This window comes from Pezoporus flaviventris, unplaced genomic scaffold (genome assembly GCF_033815535.1).
Source record: "Pezoporus flaviventris isolate CSIRO_AGI_PZ_B2104156 unplaced genomic scaffold, CSIRO_AGI_Pfla_v1 ptg000010l, whole genome shotgun sequence".
Lineage (NCBI taxonomy): Eukaryota > Metazoa > Chordata > Aves > Psittaciformes > Psittacidae > Pezoporus > Pezoporus flaviventris.
Window position 1 is genome coordinate 3,013,980 of NW_026892558.1, and position 25,000 is coordinate 3,038,979.

Genomic DNA, 25,000 nt, shown 5'->3' on the forward strand with positions numbered 1-25,000 from the left:
TGTAGAAGCACCGTACCTTTGTGCTGCAGCAGCTTTGTAACAATGCACAGCAGTACTTCATAACAGGAAACAGAAGACAGTAGCTATCAAACCCTGAATTTAGTCTTTTAACTCATTATTTCTCTTCAGCTTTCTAAATTTAGGCATCTAGTGCCATGCTCATCACTTACACTCCCTCCCACTGTAGTCTGAGAAAGGAACTTCAGGGTTAGGTAATCCCTGGAAACTGCAGCCAGGAGCATCCTCATCTTCCTCATTCCCCAGTAAGCAAGAAGAGCTCAGACACCCCCCTTAGACAAGGCACCTAGCTTTCAGACCGCTTAAGTTCATCAAGATAAATTCCAGCCTTCGGGATGGGATTTAAAACTTTGCTATACTTTCTCTACAAGTAGTGGCAAAATCGCCAGAGGATTATCCTGACTGAAATAACTTCCAAATTAAAAGCCTAATTTTGGTGGTCATCAGCATCTTTGCCATAAGAAGACACGGAGCCTCACTGACGTGTACTACCCTACGTTTTAAAACACACAAAATACGTACACTAATAATAGCAATAATAATTAAAGCAATTTATTCTTACAAAAAACTTTCCATTAGTGGCTCTCTAAACAGCTCCGAGGTGGTTATTATACCTCCCTCTGCTGTGGGGGAAACTGAGGCAAGCAGAGATTTGCAGTTTGCTCAAGGTTAACAAGCAGCAAAGCTCATCTTTGCTGAAAACAACACTCCCCTAAAATTACTGAGCTATTTTTAACTGGTAAATTACTGAGGAGTTAAAAAACTGTGTTTGTAAATGCTTTCATGAAACATGCAAAAGGTGTAAAGGCACCACACCGAGGTACCAGAATTAATCACAAGCCCAAGAACACAGGTCTGCTTCCAGGCTCTCATCTGCACTGGGAATGTAGGCACTGCTTTGTCTTGATCCCAGTATTCTAAACTAAGTAGTATTTACTTTTTTAAATAACAAAAGAGACATTTAAAAACAATAAAAGATCTAAGAACACCTTGATTTACATGAGACACTTAAATTTGAGAGATAACTCCGTTTACTTCACAACTAAGCAAAATATAGAACGGACTTCGATACCTAACCTATATAAATTTTAAGATCAATGATCATTACAGTAATTGAAATAATCATATTTTGCATGCCAAAAACTTGAATATTTAAGTGACTTGCCAAAGTAGTTTTACAGTAGACACTTCAGTAACTTTGAGCAGAAAGGGTTTGGATATAAGACTACAGGCTGAACTGAAAGTCATTCTGTTGTAGATAGACAATATAAACCTGGCATTATTTAAAACATGATCCAGAGCTGCCTCTTCATAAAGTATGAGCAGTTTAAATGGCACAAACTAGCTGAATCCTAAAACAATTTCTAAAGCAGGGTGGGGATGCAGGAGATTGCTGCTTTTTTATGTTGTTCAGCAACATGAAACACTTCATTACTATTTATATTTATATTTATTTATTCCAGGTTACACTGGTTACATTTCAAAATTTACAGGGTTAGGCAAAGAATACATTGTAAATACAATAAAAAACAATAGAGTGTAACAACATTCACTCTAAAGCCATAAAGTGAACTTTACCCATGAATCCACTTTCCTCGCATTTTCCTTCATTTCACACAGTAAAGCTTTTGTGGTTTTGTTGGTTTTTTTACCATAGTAATAAAATTATAAACTCAAAACATGATCAAATGAGTACCTGTTCTCAGACCATACCATTTTTTAGACAGCACATCAAAAATACAAGTCTTGCTGATCATTCATTCTTTCAGGCTTTTTGATGACTAGATAGAAAGTATCTTGGATTTGTTTTATCAAATTATACATGAAGACATAAAACAGCCTTTTTCATTGTGTGTTAAACAAAGGCACATGGATCGTGGCTGTGCACTGAAAACACCAAGAAGTAGTGTGCACTTTGTATCTTGTGATAAGATTTATTTTCCCTGATGTCACCTAATGATTCATTAATTATGGAAGCACATATATTAGCCACATCTCTTCCCCAGTTTCACTTGCAAAAGTGTATCAGGAGGGTTTTGGAAATCATCACACCCAACTCTGACAGAGCTATGACAGTTAAAATAAAGTATTCCCTATGTATATACTGCTTACATTAGGAAAAGGCAAGTAAACACACTCCCCTCCAGAAAACATCACACTTTTGCAAGTACAAACTGCATCTTCCCATGGAAAGGCTAATACAGCATTTGTGCAAAACTTCTGATGGTCCAGACTAATCCCTTGGCTTGGCCAGCCTTTGAGATTTAACAGAGCACTTCAATCACTTCTAACTCTATCAGCCTATTTTCTGTGTGCCTTCATTTTGCTGATCTAATACTATGAGACTAATAACATTTGTGAGAAAGTCCGATTTCTAGCTTTTTTAATTTTGTTTCATTTTGCAAGGTACTGTCCATCTCTATCAATCAGCCTGAATATTTTAGCTAATACAGTATGAACTACACATTGCATTTGCTCTCATGCTCCCACATGAAACCACAGAGGTCAGCTTAAAAACATCTAGTTAACTTGTCTGATTTACACACACCCATCAGGCAAAAGTTTACCCTAAGTCAGCTGAAGGATTCTCTGATCGAAAAAAGTGCAGAATAAGTTCAGTTTCTGACAAGGTGGAACGCTAGTCCCACTGAAATTAGCAGAAAATTTCTACTGGATTTTAATGAGGATTTAATGTCTTAATGCCCTTGAAACAGTACTCTGAAAAAAGAAAAAAATTACAGTACTTGGATACAGGAAGGGACAAAATACATTAACAAATCAAATCAGTGAAAAGAAATACATTTCGATTTGGAAAATAACTGCTAAATATAATCCAGTGTCACTGAAATTAAGATTTGTCCTCCAAGTCTTAACTCTAGCGGCTCAGATAAAACAACCTCACAATCCTCCAAAAACACTAAATACACTGTGAACTTAAAAAACAGATTTTTATTTCTGTCTGAATTATTCTGTCCTACTACTATTAGAAACAACACTGAGGGGCAGTAAATCTGAAAGGTTTAAGATTATTTTCCCTTTTTTGTCTTTTTACCTGCTCTGTTTATTTTTTACAACAGAAACACTGAATAAAGCTTCACTGCCTTTGTTTGAATTTCTGCTGTATATAATACTTTTGTTTTTCCTAAATAAAATCGGAAGTATGTGAAGCAAAACCCCCAAATGCTCAGATAAAACGAGGTGTGAAGGGTGGAATTTCCTGCAGACTCCACTAGATGAAGGGAAGCAGCACAAATCCCTGGGGAAGAACTTGCAGACTAAGCCTGCAAAAACACTGCATACTAAATCCCCTTGAAATGCCAAGGACTCCTACATTGGCTCCAATTCTAGGATCAGATCCTTCAATTTTTCATTTAGTGAATTGTCAGTTTGTATTTAGTGACATTTAAATTAAATAAAGACTTATTTCTTTTGCACTTGCAAATAAAAAAGCTAACAAAGTAGCTATGTTTTACATGACACCATCTTCCCTGGAATTACATCAGTATGAACCAGCTGATATGACTTGATGCATTTACTCTTTCAAATCATACATAAAAATCTTTAAAGAAACTGTAAGGTTTCTTTGCTCCACTCGTAAGTATAAAACCAGGGCAATTAAAGAAATTCTAAATTATAGTCTGTGATTCCCCACCTCTGTGCAAAACTCCTTCTGATTTCTCCTCCACTTGTTAAATTTCACAGGTTTGAAGTAATTTCTTGGAGATGTGAGCATAAACAGAGACTCAAAATGTAGCTGGTTTTGAAGTAGTTTACTGATACGCGAGCATAAACTTAGATTCAAAATGTAACTCTGGGTTGGAAAGTTTAATAGTTTCCTTCTGATAATCTTAAAATAGTCTTAAATAAGGCCAGACTGGTTTAATGAAATATGGAAGAGATTAAAATTTATGTTAAAATTGCAGCTGAAGAAATTTTAACTCCCTGACAGTTTCTAGTCAAAGCCCTTTGAAAACAAGAGTTTATAATGGAAATCATGAGAAACTTAATTGCAGACATATAATATAGCAAAGATATTTCCAGGAGAAAAAGTGAAACATAATATGAAATTATGTATTGAGAATCTGCTTTTTCAGAGATGCTGAAGGCTGTTGCCACACACATTTAAAATACAGACTAATCGCTAGGATCTGAAGGTTGGTTTCTTCAGTGCTCTGCATTTTTCAAAATCACAATACAAAGCAAGAAGAGAGATGCTTCAGTTTAGACCAGACAGTCAGCTGTCTGGTCTAAGATGCACACTTTTTAGAGGAGCTGATTTATGGCAGCTGAAGATCTTGCTCCAGTTTTGAGGCAAGTGAAAAGAGTGACTCAACCAAGTCATATTTATCATTTACAGAACAATTTATAACCACTGGTCTTGCACAGGTGTTTTCCACACTATGTAGCTTTTGTAGGGGAACTTCAATTAAAATGATATCTAATAGGAACTATTCCCTCAGTCTTCTGGGTGTCTTGGAGTAATTTTACCCTAGAAAAAGCATAGCTTTCAAGTCTGTATGCTCAACTGCTGTAATCTGCTTGTTCTTTCACATTCACAGCTACCTGCAATTGAAAACAACAATTAACGGTAATGGATAAAAATGTTTGAAAGTTTTAAATTTTTGCCTGTAGTAACAAAATCCAAATTTTTGTCTATTAACACACTAAATTATTTCAATGTTTGTTTTTTTTTTTAAGATTACCTAACCAAAGAGATGGGGAAAGAACAAGACAGAATGAAGGATAGCTCTTTGTATATAGAACAAATCTTTTGCTTATAACTAAGTGATTTGGACCCCAAGTGGACTCTATAACAATGACAAGGAAGAGAACTCTTCAGTTAATGTTTAGGGAAACCAGTCAGAACTAACTAAGCAGCTGGCAAACGGACAACAAGGATGGCCAGCTCCAAAGTTCAGCCAAAGGACGAAGTGATGAAGAGGAAGGCAAAGATGATGAAGAAATGACCACCAGGGGTCTCAAAGATCACTACCACATTATTGGGCGCATGTGGGAAGAATTTTATAGAGATATGATGTAATGCATAAGTAACTTCCTGAATATGCATGTAATGTAATGAATTTGTATATTTAATGATTATATCATCACAGCTTGTTCGGTGCTTGAGTGGGACACGCTTGGAGGAGCTATCCCCCCTGTCTCCCAGCACCGCAATAAAGAATACCTGCTTGTCAACTTAAATTTTTTTGGCAAGATTTAGAGTTTTTCAACGAATTACCAAGATATTGAAGACTCGCAGAAATTCCACTGGCTACATCCCTAACAAAATTATTACCCATTTCTGAGACCCCTGCACAAAGATGTTTCAATCTGAGAGGGAAGTTCAATCAACCCCCTGAAACAATTTGTTTCTGAAATATCTAATTGCTCCATATATACAGTTTGATAAAAAAGGTTAACAGCATGCTTACAGACGTACTGAGTTAAGTGACTCTTGCACATCAAAAAAGAAACCAGTCACTGCAAAAAGCTGCTTCTGCATGCATGGGAAAACTTGTAAAATCATCATGCTTTAAAATATGCTGCTCTTATTATCTGCATAAAGGATATGTGTGTGTGTATATATATATATATATGTATATATAAACCTATGAACACCAAAAGGATATGATTGTTCTCAGTATCACCAAATAATCTTCCCTGAAGGTTCTTAAATTTTAAATGGATGAGGACAAGGTACTGAATTACAAACAAACATAAAATAACTTACTTAACTTCTACCTGGAATGCTCACAATTTCAGATGAGGGAGTTTTCTTACAAGTTTACATCAAAATCTTTGTATCAAAATTATGCGTGAAGGTGATCTGCAAAAAATTTATTCCAGTACTTAAAAACTGTCTCCTGCATAGTCTTTCAAACAGTTACTATAAAAATAAAATAATTCTCTAACCACACTGGTTTTCAATGAAGGCATCACACACTCAAAAAAAAACCAAAAAACAGTCTGGCCAAGTATTATACTGGTAACAAAAAGCATTTCTTAAGTTCCTGTTACAGGTTTGATCCAAAACCCCACATAAATTAATGGAAAAACTCCCACTGACTTCGGGAAGGAAAAAAAAATAAAAATAAAATCAGTGGTTACTTCCAAAAGGAAGAAAAGGAATTACACTAAAATAACCGGGGGGGGAGGAAAAGTGACGGTGGTTTAAAAAGGAAAATAAGAGAGCTAAAGTGTCCTCTCTACTTAAACTATATCTATGCAGACTTTCAATTTCCATTATTAGAACTTTGATTTGAATTAGAAACTTTTAGCAAGTTCTATCTGATAAATATACATTTTTGGTAGCTACAGAGAAGCTACTTCTCATGAAGAAAGACCTTAATGGAGACATGACCAAAAAATCCCTGTGTGTACTGATAATAGTAAGAATTAAATAGAGATTTCTAATATATAGTTTAAATTAATTCTACTTTAAACATCACAGTTTCAAGCCTTCCTATTTAGAATAACTATAAGTATAAAAAAGATTCCACACAATAGCAAGCTATTGTATTATTTAAATGAAACTAATGTTCTGGCATTCCCCATCACAAGTAAGAAATTATTTCAGTGGCATTTGAATGCAGTTTAGAAGCAGCTCATGCTGTCTGACACAGACCAGCAACCCATCCCTTCAGACCACAGTGTTTACTAACCCAACTATCAAGCCTTCCTTTAAATTCCTATGCCAAGGCTCAATCCATCCACTGGTGGCTGATTATCTCAGGACTGACACAACTATTTTTATTCCAGCATGAAGGATGCAGCTCAATCGTATATACAGAAGGAAGCAGCAGTGCCTTGTGTGCACAGGTCATGCACATACATGTAAGTTGGATGGGATCCTCTCCCCAGACTTCAGCCAGAAGTTATCTATCCTAAACTGTTTGTAAGGGAAGTTTAGACAACTAATGGAAGAGGAAGACATTGCCAGGAAGTATCCTCTCTAGGTGCTTACCTCTTCCCATTGTCTCAGGAGATCCACATAACAGCAGACACCTAAAAATAGAGGAGATGACTTCCATCCAAACTGAACACACACACACATATATATATATATACACGCATATACACGTGCATACTTGTGCACACAGTGTAAGACAGCTGCTTCCATAAATGTGCCATGTGCAACACAGTAGTGACATTACTAAAAACTATGGACAGAAAATGAATTACTAAAAGGGAGAAAAAAAAGCAAATCAGTTGTGCACATTTGTTATATATAGTTAAACCTTTAGGGTAAGCTTATTCATTACTTCTGCCTAAGTAAGGGAAGAAGAAAGAACTAATGTTTGACATTTTCAAGCTGCAAAACTTGGGAGTAAACAGATAGTTAAAGAAATGTTATAGGTCTGTACTAAGTCTGGTTCTCTAGGGTACTTTACATATTTAAATATAAAACTTATTTCCTCATATAAACGTTTTTAACATGCAAAAAGGGCATTTGGATGAATACTCTGAATGCTCCTAATGTAGCAGACATAGGTCTACTGATTCTGGGGTAGCTAAAAGGGATTTTAAGTTATATTTTCCCATGTTTGGTGATGAAACTTAGGCTTTCCCTCATACACACCTTTAAAGGTGTTCGTATGTGCGTGCTGGCACACACATGTGGGTAGACTCTGGGTTTTTTTAAACTACATATATATTCTCTGTAAATTAAAAAACAATTATGCCATGGTAATAAAATCCCAAAGAGAAAAATCAAAACAAACATATATGAAGAAAAAAGCAAACCTTGTTTAAAGCATAATCCAAACCAACATCAGTATTGCAAAGATCAGAATTTTTTAAGTTTATGATTGATTCAGATCAGGCTCTGCAATATTCCCATTCTCTGGAAAGATAGGTGAAAAATTGTTATTAAAAGTCGCTGGAAACTCTACCATATCATCAACATTTTGATAGCCCACGTAAGAACTGAATGACTGCTGTGGAAGTATTTGGCTACCAGGCATCTGTAGGAAAGCCCCTGACTGTGTGGTAGGGGGGATTCTCTGGCCAACTAGTTGAATTTTAGGTTCCCTGGGCTCCAGTTGTTGCTTGCTTTCTTCATCTGTGTCAAGATGGGTTAGTTTTTCTATCCACATGCGAAATTTCTCCTCTGTCTGCCTCTGCATCTCGGCAAAGCAGTTCATGGCCTCTTCCAGGACATTGCCTATGCAGTTCCTATCCCACACGGTGCCCCTGTCAAGCAATCCTGGAATTTCCCTGGTCGCTCCTCCAGATCCCCCAGCACGAATGAAGCCAGCTTTAAAGACATTGAGGCCATTTGATAAGACATCATTAAGTAAGAACATAAAACTGTTTATCAACGCATGTTAACTCAGGAAAACAACTTTTCTAATCGTGTCCCTTGGATATGACAACAGGGGAGGAATTAATAAATATTAACCAACAGTACTACTGTCAAAAATAATTAACATTTTCACACTTACTGAGTTTATAATGGAAATTTTGGCTTTGAAATTATTTTTATCCTAGAATTCTCAGAAAACCCTGTCACAAAGGTTTTTTCCCCTACAAATAAACCAAAGTAGTCCAGTTCCCTTGCAATTTCTGTTTACAATTCAACCGAAAGCGTCAAAACATTATACAGTAACATTTAATTCTGTTACACTGAGATCCAAATAGCTTTAGATGCTGCAGTTGCTATATCAGCCTTTATCTCTGTTGTGTACAATTTTGTCTGCATTTAACAGTCTATTATAAAAAGGTTCAAGTATGTAAGTAAAGTAATGAGTAATTATTCAGGCTTCTCAGTTAATAGTATTTGGAGATTTGGAGCTCTTGGCCCAGTTTTGGAGAACACAATGAACGCCAGTGAAGAGAATAAACAACACAGACATGTATGAACATGAGAAGATATGTGAATGCCATCCTAGTACACGAGGTGAAAGCAACCTCTGCTAGGTGTGACAGACACAGCTACATCACAACGACACGCCCACATGACACAACCTCACACCAATCAGAAGCATGCCTTTCATCACACGAGCCACTGACTTTGCAGCATTTCTGGTATCAACTAGGCAAAGCAGAAAACCAGACAGGGCATAGTTGGAAGGAAACTGTTCTTCCTTCTATCCATCAGAAAGATGATTGAAATTACTGGCTTTGGGATTATCAGGAAGAACTTCAGCAGCAAGGACAGAAGGCCATTCTCATTTATTTACTCTAAGTATCAGTAAAGAAAAGGCAGTGGTATCTATATTTTTGAGTTTGGAGTTCACTCAGGAATCCTCTAGAAGCAATAAAACCCCAAGAAAAGAGGCTCTGTAGCTATTTGAGGAGTAATAAACAATATGTGCATGCTGTCCAAGCACACGTTTCCTAAGTTAATTACGAAACAAGACAAGCACCACATTAAACTACACACAGCACTTGCAGAATGTGACAATTTAATATGTAAATGTGAAACTTGTGGGATATCCTCTAGCTTCAGACTAATAGAAAATACCCTAAGAATGAGAAAAATCACTGCACAACCTAAGCAAATATCTACTAACAAAAACATAAGGCACTAAATCTTTATTGGGATTTCACTGTGCACATGAAATTGCAGTGTTACTTACATAATACATTCTTTTTAGCAGCTATTTAAATGAGGTATACATAATTCCATCAGTAACAGCTGAACAAAGCCCAGGGTCATTCCCTTATTTCCAAGCAGTAGCAATGCTACCTGTTGGGGGCAAAAACCATTCTGTTTTTAAACCCTTGCTTTTTAAGTCTTCTCTCCCATCTGTCTACCTGTTAGGCAGGCTGGAAATTCAGCATTCAGGTCCTCTGCTCAAAAAAAATTGCTTTATAGCAACTAATTTACATCCTCCAACTGCATTTTAACTAAAACTAATTAAATAAAATGCTTTTTTTCCCCAAAAATGTTGTTCCTTTTTTAATATTGTGTCTTTTTCCTTCCTGAAAAAAACACCAAGCTCCTTTTTGCTCATGTACTCCTAGAGTTGAACATCCAATACGATTCTGTTTGTTTTTTTTTTTTACTTTATTCAGGGATGTAATCCTAAAATCAAGTAACTACAGGGCAATCTTTCTGATCAGACACATTTAAGTAATGTTGAGTAACTTTAAACTGCAATTTAAATAAAAACTGTTGATGGTGATGTGTGATTCTTGCTAGCTCAGCTTTCAGAGTCAAGAATGAACTAGCATGATGAAAGGTGACAAAACTAATAAACTATGCTTTGAAATATATCTCACCCTGCAATACTATTTTTAAAAGGCATCATTTATAATAGATCTAGAATTTACAGTAGCAGCAAATCAATGTTTCAAATGCTTCCCTTGCAGTTCTTATAAGTCTTGTCTTTACTGGTGGCCTTCACGGTTAGAAAGCAAATCAAGCCTAAAAAAGTATTTTTCTTGCATTAAAAATGCTAACATTCATCTAACTGTTCCTTTTGCTATATAGAAACTTATAGCTCTATAGTTTTTCAAGTTATGCCAAGATAAAAGGTAATTTGCAATCTCAAAGGAGTCAGAATCCAAGAATCGTATCTTACTTTCAAGACAATACCTCCTGCAAAACAGCACCTAAGAAACACCCCAATTCTGTCTCTTTATGGGATCTTTGAAATACTATCCAAATAATAATCAAATCCAAGGTTATTTAATTCAGGAACTCTGACAATGTAACAAGTTAAAATATGTCACATCTTCATTCTCATTAGCAATGGTGGATGATTCCTCCAACTCATTATGCTACCATTTCCAAATAAGAGTGATATGCAGAAAGATACTCAACAGACGTTTTTCAAAGATCATCCTCTTATGACATAAAAACTATCTGCTGTTTCCTTAAGAATGACAAAGTCCTACATGCCAACAGAGAGGCTTAATCATTAAAGGAAATTTCTCCTCATCTGCAGTAATTCAAAAATCATGGCATTCCCTTCATTAATGAGACCAAGATTACGACTGCACAGGTGAGTGAAAAGATTCTCAGTAGCACCCATGAAGTTTAGATTGAACCTGTAATTTTGGGTGTAAATTAACACCACATAATGCATTCAGAAAAACATAACACACATTGTGCATAGCTCCTATTGAGCTCACAGTATTTGAAGTACCACCAGTGAGATGTCAATTCTTTACTCTTCAATCCTTCTTGAGAAGACAGACAAGCCTGCCAGTATTTTAACCCACATCACATTTGAGTTCAGCAGAGAGAATTGACTCTATTACAAAACACCTCAGTTTACAACTTCATGGCATTGTTACGTATCTCACTAAACGTTTCCCTTACCTTATTTATTTAGCCAAACGTATTTCAGAGCCAGTGATGTGGATAATTTGAGAAAAATAACTGCACTATTACAATGGAAGAGGCTCATTTACACAACAGGAAAGATTACGGTGTTCTCAAATGCAGCACTTTAATTTTCAGACCGCGCACAAGCCAACTGTCTCCTGTAACACTATGTAAGTTGAGAGAAAGTTAAGAGCCAGAGTATGATGACATAACCTCCATGCATGAAAGGCCACATTAACTGTCACTAAAAGTTTTCGAGCATCTCTGTTGGCAAAGTGATTATTCAGACAACAGACATTTGAAAATCAGTAATGAAACAACCAACCAAAACTACAACTGAAGCGTCCAAATACAGGAAGACTAAGAGGAACACAGCCTACCTGTACAACTCCTCTGCATTAATGCATACAGACCTTTTCCAAAAGTAAAGGTAAAAGTCTTTTCATGCTTCATTCCCTCCAACAGGCACATTCTAGTTTCTTGACATTAAAGTTCAAGACCCAAGATAACCTGCTTAGCTTTTAACTGTCTTCAGAAGACATTCATGGCCTGATTTTCCAATGTTTTTTAATACCCTGTATTATTTTCTAACTACATGCTCATTCCCTAAATTTTAAGGATATTCACAGTGTAACGCTAAGTGCACTAAAGCAAATAAAATATGTCAAATAAAAAAAAAAAAAAAGACTATTCAAGGTAAACACTTTGCCAGTTCCAAGAAGAGGGATCGCAGATGGCACGTGAACCTACCACTGCAACCAAGACCTGAGAGTTCTTCTCAGGCTCCTAGCTCCATTGCATCTGTTCAGACCACATTTCATTAACCCACAAGTAGGACAAGATGCATTTTTGGCCAACCTTGTCCTTATCTCTACAGAGAATACTTTTCTCTTGTACTTGGAGACTGTTTCCCACAAACCAAAGTTGCTTCTATTTAAAAGAAAATCACAAAGCAGCAGGTACACATTGCCCCTAAGTCCAAAATGACTGCTCAGAAGTTTTACTGTCTTAAATGTAGTTTAGTATCAAGCACTCCCACATCTTGCTCTGCAGGTAAACTTGGGCCTTGGTGTCATCACCACTGAATAAACAAATTCTTTAGTGCACTGCAATGGGACCTTTTCACTGAAGGCTTCTCACAGTTAAGACAGAGAACTCTAAACACAGATATACCTTAGTGACACTGAAAAAGCACCCTAGAGTGGTTTCAGGTCCATGCAATAGAAGTAAACAATCTAAGCAGACTTGAAAATATCATGTTGTGCCTTTCCAGGTCACAAGGTACTTCTGTAACTTAGAAAAATAACATAACCTGAGGGATTTATTGTGTATGGTTTGGGTTTTTTGAGGGCTGAGGAAGAACCTGTCCCAAAACTCGATGAAGTAAGTCTTGTTTGGCAAGCTTTAAACCAGGCTTTAATTACCCAGCAAGTGTAAATATAGTAAATATAAGCATAAAACTAAGAAAGCTGTAAGTTTAACTACTAAAATTATTTTCACCAATTTAGATCTCTATTAGAAGTTAACTACACAATAATTATAGGAGGACTATGCCTCTGCCAGGCTTTGTGATAATAAACATTAATTTCCTTTGTGCAACCTGCTTCCTAGCAGTATGTGGGAAAAATGTCACTTCTCATGGTGCCAGAGCCATACACCATAAACAAGTCAGTTAAAACACAGTTATTTGTAAAATCTGCTGTAAATATTTTAAATAATTCATCTAGAAAATATTAGTTCAGCAACTTAAGACTCAATTACTGAGGTTTTCCTTTAAATGTTCTTGTCCTATGTAAGCTGATATTTATCTCAAAAAAATCCCCAAACTTCTAGCACAAGAGGCAAAAAGGCATGTAACCCAGCAAAAACGGGCAAGCCAAAAGGTTTCTTTTTATGTGTTTTTATTTCTGATTGTATATGATGATGGTTCTATGGTATAATATGCTGCAAGAGTAATGCACATGAGCTCCTGTCCACAGCACTTGAGCTAATAACACTCAGTAGACAGAAAAGAATTAATGTTTCTTTTGCTAACAAAGTCATGAGAAAGCCCTTGTAACTTGCTGCCTCTAATCTTAAAACGGATGTTTCAGAAATAAAACTTTCTATAGACATTGAAGATCCTATGTCAAAGGAAAACAGTAACAGCTTTGTCTCAAGTGTTAAAAATTTTGGGGCGGAAATAGCTCGGGTACCTGCACAAACAAATTCATGTTTAATCTCCTAAAATAGGTGACCAGCTGTGATCTGCAAGAATTTAAAGTAAGCCTAAGTAGGTCTGTCATGCACTGAAATGTAGAGCTGAAAGCAATGGCACGTGCAATAGTGAACAGGGCCTTACTGTGACACAGCAAGAGGTTTGCCATGTTATTTCTAATATAGCTGCTGAGCTGTGGTCTTAATATATTAAAGCAAAGCTGGCCACTTATCTTAAGAATGTATTTACTACATTATCACCATCTAATGGGATTTGACAGCACTGACAGGAGTTCATAGAGGCTTGCAAAGGAAAAAAAATCTGAAAATTCCAGAATTCAAAGATAGTCTTTCCTCCAATTTACCATTCCTATGCTTTGCTGGAGTGCAGAAGTGCACTGAAACCTCAGAACAGATTTTATAATTTGCCCATGTCTTGTTAATATACTGCAGTCTTCAAATTTACACAGAGCTGCAGTTCTGCTGTTTTTTCTCAAGTGTCACTTGTCTAACTTAACATGACAGCTGAGAAACAATGGCAGATGCGTTACAGTTCAGTTTAAAAAACATCCTCTACCTGGTATCTCTGTAGTGATTGTCTTGCTGCTCCCTGAAACCTCTTCATCATCCTCTGATGAGCTTGTGCTCGAGTCACATGTCAGGTCACTATCACTGGTACTGCTGTCCTGCAGCAGGTTGTACTTCTTGCGAGCAGCTGCTTCCCGTTTCTGTCTCAAGAGCCGGATTCTTTCCTTGTGCTTTTGGCTTCGATGACCTTTTACTTTGGTAACTCGACCATTCTGCTTATCGATAGACTGTCGGTTTTTCTTGGCAGCCATTGTTGAAGTTTCACTTTCGGACCTGGATCGCCTGGATTTCCTCCCAACTGCAACCCCAGACGCCGCAGAAGGATCTCCCTCTACAACAGCTTCAGCCTGACAGGGCTCATTCTCTTCTGTGGAAGACAATGTATCTGAGTCAGCCAAATGCCCACTGGAAGAAGGGGAAAGCATGCAATGATTAGAAGAGTCACTCTCATAAACTCGACCACCCATTGGCTTATCACTCTCCGTAGATGCTAGCTGAGACTCTGAGGAGTCTCGCCTTAGTTCCATCAGTAAGCAAGGCATTGAAGACAGCACTGCAGAGTCTGCTGCAATGGGCACATTATCTTTCTGAGTGTGTGTCTCAAGTTCTATAGGTCCATCTTCATCAGGAACAGTTTCTTGCTTTTCAGAAGTCTTTGGTGGAACTTGCGAGTCAAGTTCTTCTGCTTTTCCCACCGCCTCCATCTTCATTTCAGAACACCAAGGTCCTCCTGGTCTCAAAGCATGGAGCACGTGGTCTGGAAGACTGGATGAACAGGAGATGGACTTCAGCAATGCAGCAGCCTGCACAAGAACACAACAGTAATAATTTACCCAAATAACTCAGTCCTGCTCTTTAGAGTATTACTTAAACAACTCAGGGCTTTCAATTACAGTTTAGTTCAGTATTATATTGGTTTTCTTCATTTACTTCTTCCTAGTGGACTCATCTTGGTACACATCCATGAAAGATCATACTGGAATCACCTCACCAGAATAATCGAAACAGATCAGAAAATAATAAAAATATTTCTAAATGCTCACTTTATAAAACATAAATCAATATATTATAAGCAACACATGCTAAACCTCTTTAATCAGAACTTTAAACATATTTTAATGGGGAACTGTAGCCCTTGTGAAGAATGCCAGCCTGAAAATTCCAAGACTTAGTGGTCATCTACCACAACAGACGGGACTACAGTTCAGTTTCTGTATCTGAGAAATCTGCTTTCAGCTGACAGAACCTCAACCTTATAAAACCACAACAGCTTTACAGTAATTTGCAAACTTAAAGTGCTAACATGGTACAGGAGAAATACGGTCACTCTGAGCAGAAACCAAGCAGCTGCTGAACATTATCGAGCAAGACTACAAACACCTTCCTTTCCCGAGTGGCACTGCTCTGCCAGTAGGTCTTACATACCAAAGACATATTTACAAGTGACATGAAAGGACACTAAACTGTCAGAGATATGTGGTTTATGACACCTACAGGCAATGTCTTCAGAAGCATTAGCTATGTGTAACACAGATTTGCTGTCACTACACAACCACCATGGATGGTGGTGAGTCACGCAGAGACTTTGGAAGCGTACCTAATACTGAAGTACTCCTTGAATGTCTCCCATACAAGTCCTGGTTATATGAGAACCTACAGGCTGACCTAGTTTCCCTCAAATCTGCAAGAAAAACATCATCAAATAGTATGGGCTGCAAGCAAGAAACGGTGTCCACCTACACCAGTATCTTACACTGTACTTCAAGTTATTATTTAACAAACCGCATTGCTTCACTGTAAATGCAAAACCCAAGCTATTTATCTGACTGGTAACCTGCAAGTTACCAACCCAAAATCACCTGCAGCAGCTTCAGGGAACTTTTGTTTGAGAGATCAGTAGCTATCATTCTAGCTTTGTTGATCACTCTTTGCCTTCCACCTACATTTTCCCACAGAATTTAACACAGAATAAAGCTCTTTGAATTACCACATTTGCTTACAGATGAATGGTACAGAACAAATCGTTCTTGGGTTGAAAAGTACAGGAAATGATCAATTTATGGCACTTGAAAAAAAAAACTGTAGACAAGAAAAAGGAGCAGTTGGATTTAATCTACTGTTTTAAGATTAACTTCTACAGACCACGGCAATTAGTACTTGAGCAGCCTGAGAAAGCATCAATGGTTCAGAAAGAGATTCTCTGTACCCTGACAATCCTTCTTCATTTTCCAGATCCATCCCAAGCTGCCTGTAATTGTATGTATGTAATTGCATGCTGCTTCCCCTCCAACTGCACTGTGGAATAAGGCTACTTCCCTGCTTCTAATACTACCACAGAAAGCTCAGTGTTGTCCTCTCTTCCCTAACCCACTTTTAAAACTTCATTTTTAAAGAATACTAAAGGTGAGAGGAAGGAAAAAATAACCAACCTAAAACCCCAAACAAACAGTAAACCCAGCATTTTACTTCAAAAAAAAAAAAAAAAAGGATAAAACACATACTATAAAATACAGAAACATTTAAAGAAAGATATTTGCTCACACTTGCAGTGAGTATAACTCTTGAAAGCATCTTAAAAGAATTTTGGGATAAGGTAATTTAATCTAGGAAATAAATATCACACAATAACTGGTTTATTTCCAAGGCCACAGCACAGCAGGGAACAAACTCAAATATGAATACACATTCTAAGAAATAACTGAAAATACTGCAATAAAATCAGCATTTCTACATATTTTTCATCCACAAACGTACATTATCAAACCATTTTCCTATTATACAGATAAGTAAAACACAGATTTGATGATTGAATGAAGGGCCAAGAGTTACACACAGCAGGGTATGTATTGTACCTGCTCGTGAGACTCGCAGTTCTGCTCTGGCCTTGCACTTTGGAAAGAAATACGAGTTTTGAAATGTACATGCAAGGAAAAAATTGGTTGCTCAAACACATACCAGGAGATATTAGCCTAGCCAAAAGAAATGTACTTAAATATTCATGCTAATAACTACAGAATAGCTTCTGCACTAATCATCCTTTTAGCCTAAGGAACACAAAGAACAGAGCTTGACACATAACTGAAGGACAGCCAAAGTGCACTAGACATTCTTTCTTCACAAACGTCCCACCTGGGAATATAATCTACCTCACAGCTCCCAAAGGGACTATAAGGACACCTGTACTTGTCTTTCCATCTCCCTGGCCTACCAGCCAGAGAAAAATATTTTCATCTATGTGCTGCCACCTTGGTAACAGCCTAATTACAACAACTTCAGGACATTTGTGGATAAAGCACTCTATAGACAGATAGGAACAGCCTCACGCTCACAGGCCCCTGCTCTCATGGCGGACTTCAATGACCCTGATATCTGTTGGAATGACAGTATGGCCTGGAACAAGCAATCCAGGAGGTTCCTCGATTATGTGGAAAACAACTTCCCTCTGCAAGTAATAGAGGAGCCGACAAGGAGAGGTGCCATGCTTGACTTTGTGCTCACCAACAGAGAAGGGCTCGCTGGAAATGTGATGATCCAGGGCAGCCTTGGCTGTAGCGGTCATGAGATGGTCAAATTTGAGATCCTCTGGACAGTGAGAAGAGCATGCAGCAAGCTCACTGCCCTGGACTTTAAGACTTTAGCCTCTTCAGGAACCTGCTTAGGAAGGTTCCATGGGATACAGCCCTAGAGGGCAGGGGGGCCCAAGACTCTTGGTTGATACTCAAGGATCACTTGCTACATGGTCACAGGAGCGTTGCATGCCAACTAGAAGGAAGTGCAGCAGGAGGGCCAGGAGACCTCCTTGGATGGATAAGGAGCTGCTGAGGAAAATTCAATTGAAAAAGAGGCTTATAAAAGGTGGAAGCAAAGACAGTCGGCCTGGGAAGAGTACAGGGATGTTGTCCGGGAAGCTAGGGACCAAGTTAGGAAAACTAAGGCCCAGTTAGAATTAAACTTGGCTAGGGAACTTAAGGATAACAGGAAGGGATTCTATAGGTACATAGTGAATAATAAACAGACTAGGGACAACGCAGGCCCCCTCCGGAAGCTATCGGGAGAACTGGCTACACAGGATTTGGAGAAGGCTGAGGTTCTGAATGACTTCTTTGCCTTGGTCTTCACTGGCAAAGGCTCTGACTGCACCACCCAAGTCTTGGACGGTAGACACAGGGACTATGAGAATGAAGACCCTGGGCCCACTTTAGGAAAGGATATGTTTTGAGACCATCTTAAAAACCTGAATGTACACAAGTCCATGGCACCTGATGAAATCCATCCATGGGTCCTGAAGGAGCTGGCAAATGATTTTGCTAATCCACTGTCCATCCTGTTTGAAAATCGTGGCAGTCAGGGGAAGTTCCCAACAACTGGAAAAAGGGTAATATAGCCCCCATTTTCAAGAAGGGGAAAATGGATGACCCGGGGAACTACAGACCAGTCAGTCTCACCTCTGTGCCTGGCAAAATCTTGGAGCAGATTCTCCTGGAAGGCATGCTAAGGCACATGAAAAACAACAAGGTGCTTGGTGACAGCCAGCATGGCTTCACTAAGGGGAAATCCTGCCTGACCAATTTGGTGGCCTTCTATGATGGAGCTACAGAACTTATGGACAGGGGTAGAGCAGTTGATGTCATCTACCTGGACTTGTGCAAAGCGTTCGACACTGCCCCACACCACATCCTTGTCTCTAAATTGGAGAGACATCAATTTGACAGGTGGACCACTTGGTGGATAAAGAACTGGCTGGTTGGCCACACACAAAGTGTTGTGGCCAATGGCTCAGTGTCCGGCTAGAGACCAGTAACGAGTGCTGTCCCTCAGGGATCAGTGTTGGGACCAGTCTTGTTCAACATCTTTGTTTGTGACATGGACAGTGGGATTGAGTGCGCCCTCAGCAAGTTTGCCGATGACACCAAGCTGTGTGGTTTGGTTGATATGCTGGAAGGATGGAGTGTCATCCAGAGGGACCACGACACGCTTGTGAGGTGGGCTGATGCCAACCTTATGAAGTTTAACCATGCCAAGCACGAGGTCCTACACCTGGGTCGGAGCAATCCCAGGCACAGCTACAGGTTGGGCAGAAAACAGATTCAGAGCAGCCATGCAGAGAAGGACTTGGGAATGTTGGTCGATGAGAAAATGAACATGAGCCGGCAGTGTGCTCTTGTCAGCCCAGAAAGCCAACCATATTCTGGGCTGCATCAAAAGGAGCGTGACCAGCAGGTCAAAGGAGGTGATCCTGCCCCTCTACTCTCATGAGATCTCACTTGGAATACTGTGTACAGTTCTGGTGTCCTCAACATAAAAAGGACATGGAACTGTTAGAACAAGTCAGGAGAAGGGCCATGAGGATGATCGGGGGACTGGAGCACCTCCTGTATGAAGACAGGCTGAGAAAGTTGGGGCTGTTCAGCCTGGAGAAGAGAAGCCTGCGTGGAGACCTCAGAGCAGTCTTCCAGTATCTGAAGGGGGCCTATAGGGATGCTTGGGAGGCACTCTTCATTAGGGACTGTAGTGACAAGACAAGGTGTAACGGGTTAAAACTTAAATAGGGGAAGTTTAGATTGGATATAAGGAAGAAGTTCTTTACTGTAAGGGTGGTGAGACACTGGAATGGTTTGTGCAACGAAGTTGTGAATGCTCCATCCGTGGCAGTGTTCAAGACCAGGTGGGACAGACTTGGGTGGCATGGTTTAGTGTGAGGTGTCCCTGCCCATGGCAGGGGGGCTGGAACTAGATGATCTTAAGGTCCTTTCCAACCCTAACTATTCTATGATTCTATGATTTCTTTATTATAAATAGGATCTCTACTTAATTGCCAAGTGGAAGGTGTCCCTGTCTGTGGCAGGAGGTTGGAACTGGATCAGCTTTAAGGTCCCTTCCAACCCAAACCAGGCTGTGATCCTGTGATTTAAGTATACAAACCACAGTGGTTTGATCCCTCACACAATGATCAGTGAATTACATTTTCAGTGAGAAGGCAGCACAGGGACTAGTAACTTCACAAAAGTTTATCCAGTCAACACTGACATGTGTTTTTGTGCATCTGGAAAAAATACTTGCTTTGATGACATTCGTGCTCTCCAGGTCCCTCAAACTGGCTACTTAAATGTCTACAATTCAAGTGTTAAGATGGATGTAAAAAAGGACTTTTTATTCATCTCAGTGGAAAAAATTCTATTATGACTCAAACAGACTTTGCTGCAGGGAAGAACACAGGATAGTTCAGGGGAAAATGTGTATGCCAAGGAAAGCCTTGTCTCAAAGAAAGAAAATGTATTTCTTTAGTTCTATTTGGAAAATTTACAGATCAGAAAGAGGAAGAGATTATATTGAAAAACTCCCATTCCTCTCTTGCCACTCACTTTTCTAGTGACATCACTAGAAAAGGTAATCTCAAGGTGATGCTACAGAAAGATCAGGTTCTTTTACTTAAATGAGAATGCAGCACTGAAAAATAAATTGTGATGCTTACAGACACAGATGGGATACTTAACGAGACATTCCTCAGAAATGTCATTTTCCTTTTTCTGATGCACAGATACTGCGCTGGTGATTTTAAAAGGCAATTCTGTAAAAACTTCTGTGCTAGAATTCCCAGTAGAAATTATTTTATTTTCCAGCTGCACATAGAACACACCAGTATGGTTAAACCATTAAATATCTATGTGTTCCATTACCTGGGAAGTATTTTCACATCATGGACCCATTTGTATAGGCAAACGATTAGTACACTATGAAGCCTGAACTTCAGTGAAACAATCCAGAAGGATTTTGAAGGTCAGATCAGCAGAGCAGCCCAGCCAGCCTAACAGTATGCTGCCCATAACTGGAATGAGTTTTACCCCCTGCTCTTTTACCACCCAATCCTGACTGTAGTCATATTTCCCTCATTTGCACCAGAACTGGCTCATCCTCTTGTGAACAGATTCACTTCACTAAGCCAGCAGAAAACAAAACCAGAAAATAGGATAAATTTTCTGGCAGAAAGGAGTGAAGGGAGTACAAGCACAAACCATCCTGTTAGAAAAAACAAATCTGGTTAAAAACTCACACCTTGAGCTCACAGGTTCTAACTAGACACAGGAGAGGGTACTGGGTGTTTCTTTCACAGTACTATTTGAGTAGAGATGTTTGAAGACAAAAAATTATTAAAAATTAAATTATTAAAATAATAATAATTAAAAAAAAGCTAAATTCAAACAGCGGTGTTAGCATCTTCCAAAAGAACAACTATCATGTAATGTATGTTATTAAGTAATATATATTACTGCACAAAGAGTTTTATGGAAGATGGCATGCATGCCCTTTATCAATCAGTAAGTGGCACTGATACATCCTTCATACTTTGGTTTGGTTTGCTGTCAGTTAATGCTCTTTATAATTGTACACCCTGCAATGTCAGAAGGAAATGAGTTTCACCCAAACAAATGATAAGGCCTGAAATACTTGTTATTAACACTCTGTCACCCTAACCTTAACTGTACACTGTCATTTTAGGTGTTACCGGACTGATAAAGAATGCTTAGCTTATATGAAGCAAACCAGCTCTTTTTCTCAGCAACTCTGGATATGACAGATTCTCACATTGGTAGTACTGAGCTTTTCATAGCAGCTTGCTGTTAGAAGTCACTTTAGTTTGTTACTGACATATTTCCTCTTATTCAGAGTCCAATTCTTTCCCCTGCTTAGAACCTTATCACCCTCCTATGCCAGTTCTAGCAATTGTTTAAATGAAAAAAAAAACCCCACACAAAAAACAAACAACAAAAAAACAAACAAACAAACAAAAAAAAAACAACCGAGCAGCACATTTGTCATTTAATGCCATTTTAGTTAGCACTGAAAGAAAACAGTTTGAAGTTAGAGCAACCTACCTCCTCACACCATTAGCTCGTACCTGTAATTTTTAAGAATGAGAAACTGTAGATACAATTTTGCAGAAAATAACATAAAATATGCTTTCAGGTTTTGTGACTAAAAGTTAAAACTAGTTTAACTTCTAGTTAAAACTTCTAGTTTAACTAGAAGTTAAAACTGCAGTGCTGCATCAGAATTACTCGTTAAGGAGTTACTTGTTCAGAATGCAGTTAGCTACAAAGTTCCTTCCAGAGCATCTACAGCACTTTACAGCTCCAGTGTCACAGAGTCAGTATTTTCATCTAAATCTAAATGTGTTTTTGTATTTATATGTAATTAAGACTAGAGTGGCTCACATTTACATAAACAATCCCCAGTGATTACATTATCACACATATACCAAACATAATTGATGATGAAATAAATCAAGAGGTGAGAGGTAATGAAAAATGTATAAAACTGAGGCTAATAAAATTATGTAAAACAGCCAATTTTTTAAAAAAATACATTCAGACAAGCTTATCAAGAACTCTGAATCATGCATATGGCAGACTATGTGTCTAAGGATGGTGGGCTGGGAAAGGACTGAAGCAGCACATGACCTGTGTACCGAAGAGTTGGCCGTAACGCGCAAGTCTACTTCGTAATACAGGAGAAACCTTTGGCAAAGACCTAAGTTATCACAGAATCACAGAATGGTTTGGGATGGAAAGGGTCTTAATATCATTCAGTTCCAACCCCCTGCCATGGGCAGGAACACCTTCTCCTAGAGCAGGCTGCTCCAAGCCTTGTCCAGCCTGGCCTTGCACACTGCCAGGGATGGGGCAGACACAGCTTCCCTCGGCGCCCTGTGCCAGCGCCTCACCAGCCTCACAGTAAAGAACTTCCTTATATCCAACCTGACCTTCCTCTGATGAAATTTGAACCCATCACCCCTTGTCCTATCAGTCCTACAGTCCCTGATGAAGAGTCCCTCTCCAGCATCTTTGTAGGCCCACTTCAAGTACTGGAAGGCTGTCCTTTTAGAAATTATGTCCTCTTCTGACAGACACATAGCTGGGAAGATGTGATGTGAATGAGTGTCTCCACTTCCAACACCACTGAAAACCTTTATAGGTCAATCTGCATGTTGATCATGCTTTGTCCCCACTACAACTGCCTTCCTTTCCATTAAAAGCCAACACGCTTAATTCAGCAAACTCACCAGAGACATTCTAATACGAATAACACATATGCCCAACCACACAATGCCTAAGTAACAAGAAACTCATCAATCCAAATAATTAGATCTTTATCATAAAAGACTAATCTGTATCCAGACAAACACAGACATAGCAACGCCTTCTGGACTCATTCATTTCCTTCCCAAGATACTACACATTCTTTTCTATTTTCTTAAAAGCATCACACATAACCATGCACGTAAAACAGTAACGAGTGTGACCAGCACTCGATTCAGACCAAAGACAGCTGACTCAGCTCTGTGTGGATGCATGCACACGATGCTCCAGAGCAGATTTTTCACAATATTAAGCCTCCCCCACGCGGATACTGTGTAATTTATATAGTGTTCTTTGAAAATGCTGCCCTAAAGCTGACTCACTGGCATACAATTCTACCTAAGGCACATTTCTAGGAGTGGAGCTGGCTCTTTATCAGATGATTCATAAATCAGGCCTGGTAGCAATCCCAAAGAATAGAAGCCACACGGTATGAGCATTGCAGGGCGAAACAAAAGAAGAAAGGATCAAACTAATGCTGTGTTTCAACTGGTTTTGCATAAACAAATGAAGGATATAAATAGGCTGCTCCTGCTCAACAGGGTGCATATACAAATTACAAATGTATGTGTTCAGACAAAGGTTTGCAGAACATCCTTTGCAAGGGTGAAAAGCAACATTTTTCACTGTAAATAATATACAAAGACTTAACATTTAAATACAGGTTTTTGCTTCATAATGCTTAATGCACATATTCTGTCTCTTTCAAATGGAAGGTAACTACCAGCTATGGGTTATATGACAAGCCTGCACACAGGCTTCTAGAAGCATTCACCAGCTGCACTGGAATCACACACACAAAAAGAAGGAAAACACCACAGTCGTCATAAAAATAAATTTATTATCATACAGATAAAGGCACACAGGCTCCTTCTAAAACTCTCATTTGTTTCTCACAGTCAAAGCATTTTTCCCCAAGTCTGCAGTGATGTAAAGTCTACAATGCTCTTTACTCTAAAAACTTGAGAAGGCATATTTTTATCACTCTCTGTTCCTAAAAATTTAAGTGACTTTCAGATTTTTCATTATTCTTTCAACAAAACTGGTGGCAGAAATCAATGATAGGATAGCCATGCTCCATTTCTTTTTCTCTCTACCATAGATTAGCTTGCACAAGATCACCTTACTGAGGACAATCATATGGATGTACCACAATCATATGGATATACCAGTTTTCTCTAAGATGTTAACATTTTCTCACTTTACCTTCCCATTTCCATTACTCAGAAGAAATAAATTCTGTGCCATTCTATCTAAATAGACCTTTTCTCAAGAAATGTTGTCTATTTTTCTACCACAGTCAATAAAGTAATGCTCACAGAAAAGCCACATTTTAAATTGCTTGAGCATAATAGTAACAAATTAATCCTGATTTTCAGAGCACAGGTTTTCATTCTATTAAGAACATTTATCTGAATTACCCCAAAAGCAATTAAATTTTGCTAATTTACTAATTTAATTGCCAATAGCTCCAACTGACAGATCAGGACAACTGCAGTGTAACTTTGATACAGTACTGCAGTATTCATTGGAGAAGGGCTTGTGCTGTCTCCCACAAAAATCAAAGACAGACACAAACGTACCTTGTTCTTGCTGTTACTTGGTAGTTTTGAAGGAGGAATGAGTGCCATGAGACACACAGGCAGCATTCCAGGAGGCCGTAAGGCCATCCTGCAGTCCATTGCAAATGTGCAGAGGTAGAAGTGCCTACCTGCTGGGCCAGTTTGCACCCATCAAGTCCTTTTGTAATTAAATTTCCCAGAGAAAAGCTGTGCACCTTATC

General features: G+C 38.6%; 2 protein-coding genes across 2 annotated transcripts in view; one reads left to right on the forward strand and one right to left on the reverse strand.

The window, feature by feature from the left end:
• Positions 1–25,000, forward strand: part of LOC133267870 (proline-serine-threonine phosphatase-interacting protein 2-like) — a 349,308-nt gene that overhangs the window by 252,957 nt on the left and 71,351 nt on the right.
• ARK2N (arkadia (RNF111) N-terminal like PKA signaling regulator 2N) overlaps positions 1–25,000 on the reverse strand; it is a 195,673-nt gene that overhangs the window by 162,035 nt on the left and 8,638 nt on the right. The window contains exons 2-3 of one of the 2 annotated variants that reach the window (XM_061450557.1): positions 14,070–14,883; positions 6,173–8,275 (exon numbers count right to left, since the gene is read on the reverse strand). In XM_061450557.1, coding sequence (XP_061306541.1) covers positions 7,821–8,275; positions 14,070–14,883 — 1,269 coding nt within the window. In that variant the 3' untranslated portion in view covers positions 6,173–7,820. Of the gene's footprint in view, positions 1–6,172; positions 8,276–14,069; positions 14,884–25,000 lie in introns of those variants that run through there. The other variant, XM_061450556.1, reaches the window with a different exon arrangement.